The sequence below is a fragment of the Lepidochelys kempii genome, chromosome 2 (assembly GCF_965140265.1).
Source record: "Lepidochelys kempii isolate rLepKem1 chromosome 2, rLepKem1.hap2, whole genome shotgun sequence".
NCBI classification, from domain to species: Eukaryota; Metazoa; Chordata; order Testudines; family Cheloniidae; genus Lepidochelys; species Lepidochelys kempii.
Window position 1 is genome coordinate 266,051,888 of NC_133257.1, and position 17,147 is coordinate 266,069,034.

At 49.3% G+C, this 17,147-nt stretch overlaps 1 protein-coding gene across 1 annotated transcript; it reads right to left on the reverse strand.

Annotated features, from left to right (window-relative positions):
• Window positions 1–1,545: 1,545 nt before the first annotated feature.
• LOC140907887 (cathelicidin-2-like) lies at window positions 1,546–6,309 on the reverse strand. Its single transcript, XM_073334882.1, has 4 exons — window positions 6,074–6,309; window positions 5,423–5,530; window positions 2,747–2,830; window positions 1,546–1,770 (listed from the first exon to the last, which is right to left on the reverse strand). The coding sequence occupies exons 1-4, from the start codon at window positions 6,275–6,277 to the stop codon at window positions 1,657–1,659; spliced, it is 510 nt and encodes a 169-aa protein (XP_073190983.1). The 5' UTR covers window positions 6,278–6,309; the 3' UTR covers window positions 1,546–1,656.
• Between the last annotated feature and the right edge of the window lie 10,838 nt (window positions 6,310–17,147).

A 17,147-nucleotide genomic window follows, 5' to 3' on the forward strand; every position in this document is an offset into this window, starting at 1 on the left:
AGGTCTGAGTAGCTCTGCTCTAGGGGAACAGAGGAGGAGAGTGAGCTGTTCTGAATGGCACCTCTTGTGTTGTTGCATAACACTAAAATGTGTTTCCTTCCCTTTTTTTGGTAGCAAGGGAGATTGGCTGTAAAGGGGCAGGTCATGGGTAAGCCCCTGCAAGGAGAGGAGCAGAGAAACTGAAGCGCATCTTTACAAGGGGTGCGGTGCTCCCTGTTCGACACCGGCTGCCTTAAGCAGGGCCCTGCAGATGGTGAGGGAGGTCCTGTGTCTGTAACACGTTCGCTCCCAAATGCAGGCGTGCATCGCGGCGCTGCCCTGAATTAATGCTGGGGGGGTAGTTATCTGTCTAGCCTCATCACTGTAACATCTGAGCGCATCACCATCATTAACAGCATGATCATCACAGCACTCCAGCAAGGCAGGGCAGTGTCCTCCTTGCTTTACAGGTGGGGAACTGAGGCAGGGCTAGATTAATTGACTTGCCGTGGAACCCTGGCTTCCCAAGGGCTAGGCCAGCACCTTGTCCACTGGACCACCCTCCAGCACAGCTCCTCCTTACTGCTCCTCTTCAGTGTGGCAGTCCCATGGACTTGTTACAGGCAGATGGACTGGGCTCATGGCAGCTTGCACGTGCTAAGAACGCCTCTCAATCGCAGCAAGGGCAAGGGGGTCAATAGAGGCAGTAGGATGCCTGGCTTCTTGTAATGATACATCTCAGCCTCTTGAATGTGCAGCTTTGGGGACGGGTCTAACAGTCCCTCTCTGTAGTTCACTTCCCTGCCAGCTGACTGCTTCACCAATCCCAGTGCCCATCCCTCTGCTCCGCTCCTGATACACCCATCCCTTTGTGTGCTCTGCTCCCAAGCCAGCTCTGTGGGCCACACATCCCGCTTGACAGCTGTTTTATTTGCAGAGGATGTATTTATAGGAGGGGATGGGTCACTGTGCACTCATGCTGTCTCTTTTCTTTCTCTTCCTGTGCAAGGGGGGAGCTGGGGACGGGGGTGGAGTTCTCTCATGCCCTGTGTTGCTGATGCAGAATGCAGCAGGGAGCTACTCCCCGTATGGTCATTTGGGGAGGGATTGCTAGGGGTATTATAAACCTGGCCGGCATTCGGTTGTTTAGGATGCAGATGACACCACGTATTGGGTGGGACCTGCGGGTGGGGCAAGCCCTGGCTGCCACATCTGGGTCACTCTCATCCTCCTGGACTGAATTAATAGCTGCGCATGCAGGTCACCCCTAGTCCCCCATCAGCCCTTGGTACTTGGCTTTGTTCAGTTGCTCTCCCAGTCTGGTGTTCTCCTAGTCGAAGTGCCAGGTGATAAACCCGTTATGTGCATTGAGTTTCTGAGCTGGAGTATTACCCTTAGAAAGGGTGGGGACTAGAGCATGACATCTCCTCACCGGGACCTTCCATTGGCTAATAGCACAGTCAGGTGACTCACGGGTCACGTTTCCCGGCCCCTTCACGTGACACAAAGGAGAGGCATGGAGGAGAGCTGGGATGTAAAGAGAACGCGAGTGACATACAACCCACTGAAAATGACCATTTATTGTATTGAGACTCGAAGGGACAGGATCGAGGCAGATGCACAGCTCAGACACAGTAGTTGCTGTGGGGATGTTTGTGCCTTTCTCCCTGTTCTGCCTTAGAATCTCATTCGTCCCCCAAGTGTGATGCGGGAGTGGCGGAGAACACGGCCGAGCTGCTTCCTCACTTTTTTGAAAAATCTTCCAAACCTGGACCGCCGGACACGAGTAGGCTAGAGAGAGAGAAGCACATTCGTAAGGGGTTCCAGGGAGACAGGGAGCCACTCTACCTGATGCTCAGAGAACTCCACTCCTCTGTCTGGCACTTATGATCTAGTGGGGAGGGAATGTCGTTAGGTGCCGCTGGGTTCTCCTTTAAGAACAGCACCGGCCCATCCCTACTTGCTTTGCACTGCCCTAAGAGGGAGCTCTTGAGTTTCAAGGGCGATTTTTCACCCCTGATCCTGGGGCCAGGAAGAGCTGGGGGCCCGGAGGAGATGATACTTGCACACCGGGATGTGGGGGGAAAACCCTGCCATTGCACTCACACCTTTGGGGAACAGAGCAACCTTAGCGCGCAGGCCAGATCCTCAGCTGGTGTAAATCGTGGCAGCTCTGTTGAGTTCCGTAGAGTTTTGCCCCTTCATGCCAGCTGAGGTCTGACTCTGCGTGTGACTCCTGCCCTCTTGACTGGGAGAGGGCAATGTGTTATGTGCACTATAAGGGATGGGGAGTGTCAGGGCTGATGTTCTGGAGAAGAACTTTCATAGTGGCCCAAAGGTAAAGATCCAGACACTGCAGCTGCTCTCCACCTCTCTGTGAAGGGCCCTGCTAGGTGGCGAGGGAAGAACCTTGCTGGGGCTGTTGAATGAGAATGGGGACATCCCCTGCTGTAATCGGGGTCTTCATCCCATAATGTTCCCAAAGTCACTAGCCCATCAGGCTCACCTAGAAGCAGGTGGCCTAGAGGGACCCAAGTCCCCCCCTTTCCTGCCCACCTCAGTCCCATGTGAACTCCATAGATCCTAGCATGGCACCTTTCTTTGGTGCATGTGGATCTGTTTGTCCAATGGGAATATGCCCCGAGCTGATGCCGTGTGGAATCCCTGGCCAGGAACCCAGGTGGATAAGGCTGCCCTGACTCTGCCAGGCCCCTACGATGGCCATGCAGGTCCCTCAGCAGATCACCTGAGTGTAAACCTTCCTTACCTCCTCAGCCACTGTGTCACAGGTGATCAGGATGGTGGCCAGCTGCTGCTCAGGGAAGATGTAACCTGAACAGTCTCTCACCAGCTGCCAGGGAGTAAAGGTGATAAGAGCTCAGAAAAGGCAGGGAAGAGGTCAAGGGTCAGTTTATTAATCTCTGCAGCCCTGGCGTTGGGAGCAGACCTTGCGCCTCGGGGTGGGTCTGCTGAGGTATAGACTGATCTCCCTGGGGCAGGGACCACCCCACCCCCCTCTGAAATGTCTGGAAATCAGCCAGCACATGGTGGCCAGCCGTCTCCTGTAGGGGAGTGCGCCTTGACGATAGCACATGCCAGGAAGTGGAACTAGCTCCACAGAGTTCAGATAGTTTGGTCTCTGAGAAGCTGCAGCAAAGTTCTGTTTGTTGGTACCTCCTGGGCTGTGTCCCTATTAGTTGTCTCCTGGTCTGGTGCTTAACTAGGGACGTTACAACATGGGCATGATAACTCTGCTGAAAGGTGCTCATGGCTCCTCATCCCAGGGGTCTTGCATGCAAAAGTGCTCAGGGAACCAACAGCAGGAGTAACCCAGGCTCTTGTGGTGCAAAACAGCTGGATTGACTGCAGAGAGTGGGTGGCTGACAACCAGAGCAGCCCATGCGGCCAAAGGAAGGGCGTGGAGCTACAACCAGGGGGGTTTGCTAACTTCCAAACGCAGGGCCTGGAACAGGGCCTGGAACAGTGCTAAGCGGTTGGGGGGAGCCCGGGAGACTAGGCGAGAAGCCAGAGCAAACAGGCCGGGACGGGGCAGCTGCCCTATCTGATCTGGCATTTCTGCCACAAGGAGTGGCCTCCATGCGGTTTTGTTCCTACTGCTGTTTAGGGGCCCAGGAACTTGGGTATGTTTTGTAAACAGAGTAGAAAATAGCCAGCCTCTGCAGCCCCGATTTCTCACCCAAACCACCCAGCAAGGCCCTGACTGCTTGGCTGAAGGAGCAACAAGAGCGATCATGCAGCTCCCACCAGCCTGCTCTGTGGCTGGATAAGGGGAGCTGCTCACATTCACGGGGCTAGGGGCCATCTGCAGGGGGAGTGTTCTACCACAGAGGAGCAGAAATAACTCTGTCACCCCTTTCCCTCTCCAGCATGTCCAGCACATTCTGGCCAGCTCCAGACCACTGCTTCATTAGGCTTTCCCCCTCTTTAACCCCTTTTTTTCCCTCTGAAAAGCACCATTCCCTTCTCTCTGATTTCGTCTCTCTTCAGTTCACTCCATGCTCTTGCTTCTGCTGTCTCTGCCCCCTTCTGCTACCGTGTTCTCTGTCTCTTGGCCTCGTGTTTCCCACGTGGTCCATTGTCTCTGCCCCCATCTGGAATAAATCTTGGTATAGCTACAGCCCTCTACTTTTAGGAAGGAATGTGAATATTAGTATCCCCACATCACAGATGGAGAAACTGAGGCACGGTGTTTTTGAGGGACTTGGCCACGGCCGCGGAGTGGGTCAGTGGCCGATCAGAGGAGTTTCTTGCTCTCAGTTCTAACCTTAGCTCACTAGATCATATTGTTTTTCCTGCTGCTGAGCTGTTGTCCCCACCTGTGGGCACAGAGAGACTGGGCAGCAGGCCGAGTATCACTGGTTGCAATCGAGTAACAGCTCCTTACAACTTTCTGCTCTGCAATTGCGTCCCCTCTCTGTGCCTCAGTTTACCCACCTGCAAATGAGGATTATAATACTGACCTGCCTCGCAGGGAAATTACTAGATTTTGAGGCCACAATGTGATCATCTAATCCGACCTCTTGCAGGCTAGAGAATTTCACCCAGTGATCGCTGCATCAGACCCAGTAACCCAGGGTTAAACTAAAGCAGACCTTTGAGAAAGAGACATCTAGTTTTGATATAAAGACACCAAGTGCTGGAGGGCCCACCGCTTGGGAAGTGGTTCCAATGGTTAATTGCCCTCATCATTAGGAATAATTCATTAATATTTGTGAACTGATTTGGCAGCTCTGGATGGGGAGAATGCAACATATTATATGTTGAATCTGTTAGACTTCAATATAGTATGTGTAACATAGTGCATTTAACAGTCTGTCATGTTATATTTGCTACTTATCAGAAACATTACTCTATAGATAGGTGCCATTTGGATAAATTAATGTTACTCTGAAAATTGTCACTCTCCCCCCCAGCCCCACATAAAATGTCAACAGAAATTTTTTCATGCACTGCACTGACCAATCCATTGGAAAGTACCATTCTGTGTTATTTGTACCTGGAGTGAGTGCATGGGCTTTGGGTGGGGGACCTCGCTGAGATAATGTTCCTTATATAAGGTCTGAAGAACCTTGACTGAGCTGATCGGTGATCTGCAGAATTTTTTAAATCAGATTGAAGCAATGAATTCATAGGGAAGCAGCTTGGCCGAGTGGACAGGGCACTGGGCTGGGAATCAGGAGACCAGGACTTTATTCCTGGCACTGCTGCATGAACTTGGACAAGTCAAGTCACTTCGTGTGTTTCACCTCCCGCTCTTTGCTTAGACCGTAAGTTCTTTGGAGCAGGGACAGATTCTCACTGTGTGTGTGTGTACAGTGCCTAGCACAACGCAGCCCTGCTGTTGGTTGGGGTTTCTAAATTCAAATGTAATGTAAATAGTAATAAACATGCACAATTTTCCATATAGCATGTGATCCCTTACCCCATCCTCTTTGAAGTCACACTGCTCCGTGACAGCTTTCTCCGACACTGGACACACAGTCTCTTTAATGAGGAAGTTCAGCTCTTGAGTGCTTTGAGAATTTTCGTCCTAAGATATTAAATGAAAAGACAGATATCTATGATATAAAAGAACAAAACAAAGTCTTTTGGGGGAGCAGCAATGTTCCAGACCCCACTGTTGTGCTTGTCCAGCAGCTGCAATTCACCAGCAGGATGGGCTTGATCCCAAGGCCCCTGAAGTCACTGGGAGTCTGTTGATTTCCTTGGGCTTTGGATCAGGCCTGATGTCCAGTAGCTCAGCACCAGCCTTCAGCCACTCAACAGAAACTACAACCTGGTGTCAGCACTTTTTTTCTAGTGAGTTTGAAACAACAGGGCCTGATCTTGCATGTATGGAAATCAGTAGTAGCCAAGGGCTTTTGTCTGCACCTTGCTGGAGGTGCTTAATGCCCAAGAAGATGATTGGACCCCTGTTTGAGTTGGCCTGAGTATGCAGAAGCCCAGAGTGGTCCATGATTTCAGTCAGCAGCTAATACACATCTGGGCTCCGAAGTAATTCATTAGAATTTAAGGCCAAAAGGGACCATTTGATCATCTAGTCTGACCTCCTGATTATTCCCTGGGTACTTACCCATCCAGGCTGAGGATCTGCCTCTAGGAGTCGGAAGAGAGAGTCTCCAGGTGCCTTCTGGTTGTAGAGGTCAACAGCATGGGAAACTGCCACTTCGTAGCTCCGTGTCTGTGGAAGAGGTGATGTGGTGGTTGCTACGGCCACCCCGAGCATCATTAGGACTCCCCAGCCTCTCTCCATCCTTGGTCCCAGGCTTTTCAGCATGAGGTGGAAATGCAGCCCTGTGGCTCCAGGGCAACCCTTTTATGCACTGCCTCCTCTGGTACCTCAGGTAAAGTGGATGGTGACTGATTGGCTACTTACTTGGGTTTTCCCAAAGGCTGCAACCTTCCCTTGCACTTACAGGAAATTGCAACTGGCCAGAGCCGCTAGGGCATGCAAAACAGGGGAGCTCAGCTAGAACAATGGGTCCAGGGGATTTGCTTTATTGCTCAAATCCTGGCTGGATTAGCACACACACATGCTGGGAGGAGGATGGGGAAGGGAGATGCCACTGGCAGAAGAAAAGATGAAGCAATCGTCTCTTATTTCCCAAATTACAGTTCAGGGCTTCACATTCAGCAGGGTTCTCAGTAACACACAGGCCCAGGTGACAGACTCAGGATATTTTTACTGCTGATGCCAGCCTGGTATAACCAAGCAGAATTTACGCTTTCCTATTTACATGTGCCGTTAGGTCCAGAAGTCTCCCGCTGCCTGTGAAAGGCAGCATGGCTTTTAACTGTCTGGCCTCAAACAGCACTTGAAGAGCCAGATGCTGAGCTGGTGTAAATTAGTGTAGTTCCATTGACATCAGCTGGGTGTCTGGCCCAGGACATTTGGTGCTTTTCCTGTTCAAAGCCCTTTACAAATATGAATTGGATTGAAACATAAGATGCTCTCACAAAGTGCTGGAGGAGTTCGTTTAGAGATGTGACAGGTGTAGGGTGGCCAGACAGCAAATGTGAAAAATCGGGACGGGGGTGGGGGTAATAGGAGCCTATATAAGAAAAAGACCCAAAAATTGGGACTGTCCCTATAAAATCGGGACGTCATCTCACTCTAGATGGGTAGACTTCAAGGGCAGTGGTATGTGAACGTAACGCCTTGTGTGAAGCCTGTTGAACTGAAGGGGAGTCTTTCCATTGACCGTGGGTTTTGAATCAGGCCGCTAGATCCGAAGGTAGCTAACATGTGAGATAAACTTGTTTATTCTGCTCAGTCACATGCTTTCTCTGCCGGGAATCTTGTCTGCTGCAGGGGATGCCAAAATTTTGTCTGCCAACTGTCTCTTCGGTATAAAAATCTCCTGCTTGGCATATGTTGCTTCTGATAATACCCTGTTACGCCTGACTACCAACACTGATGGCTTCGGCAGGCATTCTGTCACCTTGAGGACCACCTTAGCGACCGGCATCCTGAGCAAAGGGCTGGTCTAGGTACCTGTGACGATAGTGCTAAAGCGGGACGTAAGTGGGGCCCAGTGCTGGTCCTCTGGACCGGGGTGAATTTCCCCCTATGAATATTTCGCTCGCCCCTCGGATTTGCTGCCTCAGAGCAGGTTCAACGCTGCCGCTCATGCTGAGCCAGCTCCCCCTCTGCTTCTGCAGTCCCTGCTCCAGGTTTGAAAGACACCTTAAGAAGCCTTGTCAGTGTGCAAAGAACTGAAATTGTGATTTCTCCAGGCTGTTGCCAATACTAGGGTCCAATCCTGACTCCTAGATTCATATGGTTTTAAGGCCAGAACAAAAGGGTGGCAGAATCATTTTTGGTGTCAGACCGAACAGCCCCAGTGTTTTCAGTGTGATGGAATTTGTACCTTTAATGACCCTGCTAAGGGATTTGGTTCCTTTTGGTGATCTGTGTGTCTGGGGAGATGGGAAGGGAGCTGTGGGGTTTGCTCAAAGCTGTGCTAGGTGCCTGATCTATAGTGGGTGTATCTGGTAGGGAGAAACCTTGGGGCAGCTCCAGCTTGTTCTTTAGGCTGAAATTCACCCCACACTAGAGAGTCTGCACAGGGCCTGGAGCGTCCTCAAGCCTTTAACATGGGATGCCATCAGTCCCTCCTTGCTGGAGTACGTTAAACCCAGAGCTAGTAATTTCTTCACGTGCTCATTATTATTATTATAATTTGTGTGGCCATAGCACCAAGGAGACCTAGTGGTGGACCAGGACCGCATTGTACTAGGCGCCTTACAAACACAGAACAGTCAGATGGTCCCTGCCCCAAGGAGCTTGCAGTCTAAGTACAAGACAAGGGACAACAGCTGGAGACAGACAGACGAGGAAACAATGGGACACTACTCGTCAGCATGGTAGGTAGAGGTTTCAGCACATTGGCAGCCTAGCTGTTTTTCGTAGGCATCACGGCAAAGGAGAGTTTTGAGGTGCGAGCTGCAGGTGGATTATGAGGTGGCCTGGCAGATGTTTATGCGGCCATCTCACGAGTGCCTGGGGCAGCCTGGGAGAGAGCAGGAAGGCAATACATGCGCAATGGAGGCTAGCAGCATAGGCTCACCAAAGGCGAGCAGTGACAGCTCAGTAACGAATGAGAAGAGGATAGGGAGGGTGGGGATCGACCATGAAGGGACTTGAAAATGAAAACAAGCAGCTTATGTTTGAAGCGATAGAGAAGGGAGCAGGGCCGGATTAAGGCAGGGGCTTTAGAGGCTGCAGCCCAGGGCCCTGGCTCAAGGGGGTCCCGCAAAAATAAATCAAGGCAGCAATCTCTGGGCTGCTAAAAGGGGTGCTCAGGCAGGCTGTCTGCATGCCATGGCCCCACACCACTCCCGGAAGCGGCTGGCTGCTGGCATGTCTCTGTGGCTGCCCCCCTCCCCTCAGGGGCCGCAGGAACGTGCCAGCAGCTAGCCGCTTCTGGGAGCAGCATGGGGCTATGACAGACAGGCAGCCTGAGCCCTGCTGCGCGGGTGGCTGGGAGACACTTGTGGTAAGCGCCTCCCGGGCGGAACCTGCACCTCGCACCCCCTCCTCCACCCCAACCCCCTGCCCCAGGTCAGAATCCCCTCCTGCACCCAAACTCCGTCCCAGACCCCTCTAAACATGAGCGCACATTGTTTATGACATGGGTAAGAGCGTAAGAACAGCCACGCTGGATCAGACCCATGGTCTGTCTAGCCCAATATCCTGTCTTCCGACAGTGGCCAATGCCAAATGTTTCAAAGGGAATGAACAGAACAGGGTAATCATCGAGTGATCCAGGTCCAGCATGTGTGGTGTGGGTGTCAAGGTGTGGGTGTCAGGATCTGTAATCAGAGTACAGTAGGAAAGGCACTGTACCATACCATCCTTCTTTCCTTCCGTTCTCTGCTTGAGACTCAGTCGTAAGAAATGTTAGTTTAAATGATGACCAAACAGAGCTGGAACAAAAAATCACTCATCTCTTTCAAAATCTTGGCCCAAAGCTGACAGCTCTGACTCTGCATACGCAGACGGAGCTGCTCTGCTGAGCAAGGGGTTGGCATTTTGTGGCACTCCTACTCCTCAAAGGAGGAGCAGCGTTTTACTTGGACTGAAGATAAAACTTGAACTGAAGATAAAAAAATGATTCTGGAAACTTTTGCAATCAACATCGAGGCAAGCAAATAGGCCATTGATGAACAATTACATTAGTATAAGAACATTTGATATAGAATCATAGAATATCAGGGTTGGAAGAGACCTCAGAAGGTCATCGAGTCCAACCCCCTGCTCAAAGCAGGACCAATCCCCAACTAAATCATCCCAGCCAGGGCTTTGTCAAGCCTGACCTTAAAAATATCTAAGGAAGGAGATTCTACCACCTCCCTAGGTAACACATTCCAGTGTTTCACCAGCCTCCTAGTGAAAAAGTTTTTCCTAATATCCAACCTAAACCTCCCCCACTGCAACTTGAGACCATTACTCCTCGTTCTGTCATCAGCTACCACTGAGAACAGTCTAGATCCATCCTCTTTGGAACCCCCTTTCAGGTAGTTGAAAACAGCTATCAAATCCCCCCTCATTCTTCTCTTCCGCAGACTAAACAATCCCAGTTCCCTCAGCCTCTCCTCATAAGTCATGTGTTCCAGTCCCCTAATCATTTTTGTTGCCCTCTGCTGGACTCTTTCCAATTTTTCCACATCCTTCTTGTAGTGTGGGGCCCAAAACGGGACACAGTACTCCAGATGAGGCCTCACCAATGTCGAATCGAGGGGAACAATCACGTCCCTCGATCTGCTGGCAATGCCCCTATGTATACATCCCAAAATGCCATTGGCCTTCTTGGCAACAAGGGAACACTGTTGACTCATATCCAGCTTCTCGTCCACTGTAACCCCTAGGTCCTTTTCTGCAGAACTGCTGCCGAGCCATTCGGTCCCTAGTCTGTAGCGGTGCATGGGATTCTTCCGTCCTAAGTGCAGGACTCTGCACTTGTCCTTGTTGAACCTCATCAGATTTCTTTTGGCCCAATCCTCTAATTTGTCTAGTGCCCTCTGTATCCTATCCCTACCCTCCAGTGTTATCTACCTCTCCTCCCAGTTTAGTGTCCTCTGCAAACTTGCTGAGGGTGCAATCCACACCATCCTCCAGATCATTTATGAAGATATTGAACAAAACTGGCCCAAGGACCGACCTTTGGGGCACTCCACTTGATACTGGCTGCCAACTAGACATGGAGCCATTGATCGCTACCCGTTGAGCCCGATAATCTAGCCAACTTTCTATCCACCTTATAGCCATTCGTCTAGCCCATACTTCTTTAACTTGCTGGCAAGAATACTGTGGGAGACCGTGTCAAAAGCTTTGCTAAAGTCAAAGAACAACACATCCACTGGTTTCCTCTCATCCACAGAGCCTATATTATAAGCTCATTTTGGTTGCAAGGTATCCCTCTGGGCTTCGGTTTTCCCATCTACGAGGGGGTTAATAATTAGAGCTGGCTGGAAAACTAGAATTGTATTTCACACAAAAATCAAAGTTTGGTATGTTTTTTTCATTCCATATTGAAACAAAACCAAGGCATTTCAATTATTTTTTTGCAAAAACCTCCAGCCTACTGAACTTCACTCTTCAGATTTTCCCCCCGCATGTTCACCTAGATTACCCTGAGCTTTATTTTATTTATTTTCAGTTTTATTCCAGTTGGATGCACCTACTTTCCTCTGAGTCTCTCCCTAATCCACTATGCTAGTCCTGAACCCCAGCCACTGCATAATTTACCATCCTTTCTCACCCAAGTAACAGTCCCCTTGAAGAACTAGCCCTTCATGCTCAGTTCCTGTACTCTGTGGGCCAGACACAAACAGACCCGCACTGGGAGGGGCTCCACTCACAGATCTGACTGCGGACGCATCTCTAATTGCCCCATATGGGCACTGCAGGAGATTTGAACCTTCAAGGTCTTGAGGCTTGATCTAAAGCTCATTGAAGTCGCTGGCCAGACTCCCACTGATTTCAACAGGCTTTGGATCAGGCCCTTGCTGACTCGTGCCCTTTTTGCTCACATGGTTTCCCTTGGGATAAAAACAAAACTTCATCTTAATTTAAGTGATGGACTGAACGTCAAATCAGGGAGAAGAGCTTAAAAGGTGAAAAAGACAAACCAAAAGGCTGTCTTCTCCCTCAGCTCAGCGTCTGCTGCTAAGCAGTGAAAGTGGTGGCTGCTGTGGCCACAGTGACCCACCCACATGACCAGGAAGCCTTTCTCCATCCAGTGCTGGGAAGGGCCATCCTATCACCCCACTAGGATACGCCCTGTTTGTTACTCTGACCTTGGGAAATTTGTTCTTTGTGCACTTGGGTTTTTCCCATAAGCTGTTGCTTCCTTTTGCAGAAAATATCTGTTGGCAAATATGCTAGTGCAAGCAGAGGTGGGAACTCAGAACTGATGAAATCTTCTGTATAGGCTGCACATCCCATGTTCGCTTCCAGTTTCTTGAGGACAACAGCCCTTGTGGCTCTCTGGCAGGCAAACCCACTGCTAGGTAGATATCTCACTGCACCCCCTGTACTAGGGATGGTCCTGCTGCAAATTTACCAAAATAGGCTTCCTAATTGAAATCAGCTCATGATCCTCAGCTCATGTGAATGAGAACAACTGTTAAAGTTAATGGATATACAGGCCTTTATACCAACAGGGAAATTAGCCCATAATGAGAATCACTGGTAAAGTGGAGGAACTAAGTGCATTTGGAAGCTGCATGCAAAGTATCTGATTGATAGGGAGATGCAGGAAGGTTGGTCCAAATTACAGAAGCTGCAGAGAAGAAGGTTCTTGCGCAAACAGTGATGTGGCTATGAGGAGAGGCACAGAAGAGGGAGGTTCTGTGGACGGCTGGCTGGAAAACAACTGTTCAATTTTGTGAAAAATGTTGAGATTTGGACAGTTGTTTTCTTTCCCTTGTCAAATAAAAACAAAACCTTTAATTTTGTTTTGCAAAAAAGTGAGTAAGAGTGCCCCACCCCAGCATAGCTAAGAGCCCAGTGGTTAGAGCTGGGACATAGAAAACCAGATTCATATCTGTTCTCTGTCTGAATTACTCCACATGTGGGCTACTCTTATTCTGCTGTAGGAGTGTCTTTTTCCAAATTAGCTTAATCCACTTTGGAAGTGGACTAAACTAAACCAGAGTCCATACAGAGTTATTCCAGAATCACTATTCCACTTTAAATTGACACCCTAATTTATTCCAGACTATTTTACATGTGTGGACAAGCCATACAGCCTTCTTTAATATCCACATCAGCTCTGCTGCTTACAGTGAATTGAACTGATGGGTATATATTGCCTCTTGTTAATCCCTTTCCCTTAACCTCTGCCTACTTGGATTTTGAGTGTCTCACAGCAGGGACGCAAAAAGAAAAGGAGTACTTGTGGCACCTTAGAGACTAACCAATTTATTTGAGCATGAGCTTTCGTGAGCTACAGCTCACTTCATCAGATGTTTACCGTGGAAACTGCAGCAGACTTTATATACACACAGAAATCATGAAACAATACCTCCTCCCACCCCACTGTCCTGCTGGTAATAGCTTATCTAAAGTGATCAACAGGTGGGCCATTTCCAGCACAAATCCAGGTTTTCTCACCCTCCACCCCCCCACACAAATTCACTCTCCTGCTGGTGCTAGCCCATCCAAAGTGACAACTCTTTACATAATCAAGTCGGGCTATTTCCTGCATAGATCAAGGTTTTCTCACATCCCCCCCACCCCCATACACACACAAACTCACTCTCCTGCTGGTAATAGCTCATCTAAACTGACCATTCTCCAGGTTTAAATCCAAGTTAAACCAGAACATCTGGGGGGGGGGGGGTAGGAAAAAGCAAGAGGAAACAGGCTACCTTGCATAATGACTTAGCCACTCCCAGTCTCTATTTAAGCCCCTAGCCCATAGTGAGCACCTCCAGAAATCAGCCATGGATAATAACAACCAGAGTGCAGTCTAGGTACAGGAGTCTAGCATCAGAGGGCAGTGATTCCCCGTTGACCTGCCCTATGAGTTCAAGCAGCATGGAATATACACAGGACAGAAAGGGATCCCCAAGTCACTCACACAGTCTGGCTGAGGCTCAGCTTCCAGGAGCCGACAGGCCAGTGTTGTGCCTGGCTCTTGCTTGTAAATGCCAATGGAGGGGGAAAGAGACCCTCATGAGTTTTGTGAAAGTAGAATGAATTATATTGAAATTATAATTCATTAAAGAAATGCTACTTGAAGGGTTTGTTGAAATATAGTTGTCAGGAAGAGAAACATTAAGGAGCGTGAGACAATGGGTCCTCAAACTAATTAACTTAGAGCTCCTACTGAGCTAGGAGATTGGTAAATGTTAGTATGCAAATAAGATATGTACGTATATTTGTCAGTTTCTGCTTCCTTTTGTCTCTTATGTTAAATTGGCTTTGGCTTAGCTGTATAAATACGTTATCTTGAGCCTCAGAGAGGGGCTCACATATCTGGGTGCATTGGCAAAGCGCTTTGCTAATAAACAGAGTGGGCTGACAAATTATGTGAGTCCTGAATCTGACTTTGACAGTTGGCAGAGGGAGTGATGATGGCACAGGGGTGCTGTGACCACCTGTGACAAAGTGGGACTGTTCTCAATGTTTCCTCTGAATAGTGTGGGGGGTGCCTCAGTTTCCCCTATGCAATTCTTAAGTATCTAGGTGGTGGGATAAGGGTGTATGATCGTTGCAGAGCCCTAGAGGGCAGGTGTGTGCAGGGGTCTGGACACAGAGAATGGAACTGTTTCCTGGCAACTGAAGGCCTGGGCCCTTCCCCCCTGCAAGGTGAGAGCTAAAGGGTTGGAGAACAAAGGGATCAGGTGACCTCCTGGCCTGGGAAAGGAACAAAGCCCAGGGGAGGAGGGGCTGGAGGGAGTTTCAGTTAGGGGCTGGCTGGGGACATGGAGTGAAGTGCAGACGTGGTTGTCTGGCTCACTGCCCCCCAAAATGGACCCAGCTGAGGGGTCCTGTTCTCTGCACCAACAAGCTCTGGTTTAGACCATGTTCCTGTCATCTAATAAACCTTCTGTGTTACTGGCTGGCTGAGAGTCACGTCTGACTGCGAAGTTGGGGGGCAGGATCCTCTGGCTTCCCCAGGACCCCGCCTGGGCGGACTCGCTGGGGGAAGCACACAGAGGGGCAGAGGATGCTGAATGCTCCAAGGTCAGACCCAGGAAGGTAGAAGTTGTGTGAGCTGTTTGCCCTGAAGAAAGTGCTCACAGACAGGAGACTCCCCAGAGTCCTGACTGGCTTCGTAGGGAGCAGTTCCAGAGCATCACCTGAGGACTCCGTGACACCACCTTGATGATCAGCAGGACTTTCAGGCAGGTTTCCATCCTGTGCCCTGTGGGATACAGTGCAAGCTGGGTGGGCAACCTTGTCCCTCCTCTGTATGGGCTCATTGGCTGCCTGCTTCAGTCCTGCCTTAACCAGTGGCTTTTCTCCCTCCATCTGCAGGATATTTCCATTGGCCACCCTGCCAGGGCAGGCACAGAGGGGAGATCGATTAGGGCAAAAGGAGGGATTTTAAATTTAAATTGCTGAAATTGTGTGCACTAATTGCTAAATAATGCACAATGGGGGGTGGGGGAGGAGCGTGGCCAGGGGCCTCTGTTGGGGAAGGCTGGGGTACATGTCTTAATTCTGTTGGGCCAGGTCCTCAGATGCTATAAATTGCCATTGGCTTTCACAGATCTATGCTGATTTATGTCATCTGAAGACATACACCTATGAAGTCCAGATAGTCAGAGCTTTACCCATCCACTCTCAGTCCGAAATTCCTCTCGAGCCAACTGGCAGGCACTGGACACTGTTTCTGATGGTACCACTCATAAATCCAAGAGAATGTACAGTGCAGTGACAGTGGATAAGCACACGCTGGATTGCTCCCGACAGGCCATTTTCCAGGGTTTCATGCCCTTTGTGTCCCAAGTGATGGGGCTCCCCGGTCATCAATAGTCTGAGACATCTCACTATCAGGCGGTCTCCCGGGCTGACTTTTCTCTTTCTTTATTTTATGCCATTGCTGCCATATCCCACCTTTACAAACATATCCCCCTCACTTTGTGTGAACCCTCTGCCATCGTGTCCTCCCTCAGCCATCCCTTAGGCCAGCAATCTGTGTTTAGCTCTTTTAGTCTTTACTCATGGGTTGATCCCTCCACCTTCCTGGTCGGGTTGGCTGCTGTTCTGTGAATTCCTCCCCAGTTGGTCAGTCCCTTTCTGGAGGCAAGATGCCCAGAGCCAAAAGCAGAACCCTAAGGCCGGATCCTGCTGACCCTTATGCAACGGGTCAGTAAAGTTACTCATGCGCTAAGCTTCTGTAGAGCCCCTGAGGGAGGGACGGTTACCTCTCTACTCTCTGACAACATGGCTTCCCGTAGACATCCCCAAATTTGCACTGGCTCTTTTCTTCTCTTCCAGATCATTAATGAAGCTGTTTACAAGTCTGAGCCTTGCATCAAACCATAACGTGTCCCATTAGACAGACCCCACAACCTCATGCCCTATTTCTTCCTTATTTACAATTGACCAATTTTCAGTGCATGTGGCTGTGTCCCTACCCAAGCCAATTTGAATTAGTTTTGAGAATCAGATTCCTTGAGACAGTTTCAAATGCTTTATCAAAAGCCACTTATATCCCACTGACCACTTCCTCTTCATCCACTGGTCCTGCAGTTCTGTCAAGCACAGCAAACAAACGATCAGATCTCGTCTTCTATGTGATTAGAGCACATTCTCTCTTTGTCCTCTGAGTGGGACTCTCACAATACTTTCCCTCTTACATAAAATACAGTAAACAGTGTGGACGGTATTCCTGGCTGTGAAGTCCCCTTCATCAGGATTCTGCTGCGGGATAAGACCAGGAAGTCTCAGGATTCTTTCTTCAGCTCATTTCTTGCACATTCTGGCTGATTGTTTAGCTACAGTTTTGTAATCCAGGCAGGACGGACGGGGTTTGTAATTGAGAATTCCATCCCTCCCTGCGCGGTTTGTGAATTAAAACTGGTGCCAAGCAGAGTTTGGCAGCAGTGCGTTCATACCACTTGCTTCTCTATCAGTGGGTTGCTGAAATGCTAGAAGTTTTGGACGTGTCTTATAATACTCCCCTATTAGCCTGTCTGATCCTTGAGTCATGCTTTTCTTTAATCCACTTATTATTATTGTTTGTTATGATTACTTCTTTGTATTATTGTGACATCTTAATCACAAAACCATCCTTTCTCTAGCCCAACTTTCACCCGCAGCCCCAGGAGTGTCTCTTGCATGTGCCCCTCTGGGCTTAGGTTAGATGCAGAGTAGCACTTGAATCACAGTTTGGATGCTGATAATTGAATTTGGCCAATGGTTTGCAAAATCTGTCGACTCCTTCTCTGACTTCAGGCAAGTCACTTTATCTCTCTGTTCCACATCTGTACATAATGATCCTTCTTTTCTCTCACTCTTCGTCTGAATTGCCTGTTTAGACTGTAAGCCCATAAAGGTAAGTTCTCTTTCTATCTGTATGTACAGCGCCTAGCGCAATAGGGCCCTAATCTTGGCTGGAACCTGTAGATGCTAGTGTCATGTAAAATAATCAGAAGAATGAGATGCATGGTGGTGGAGAATCTGG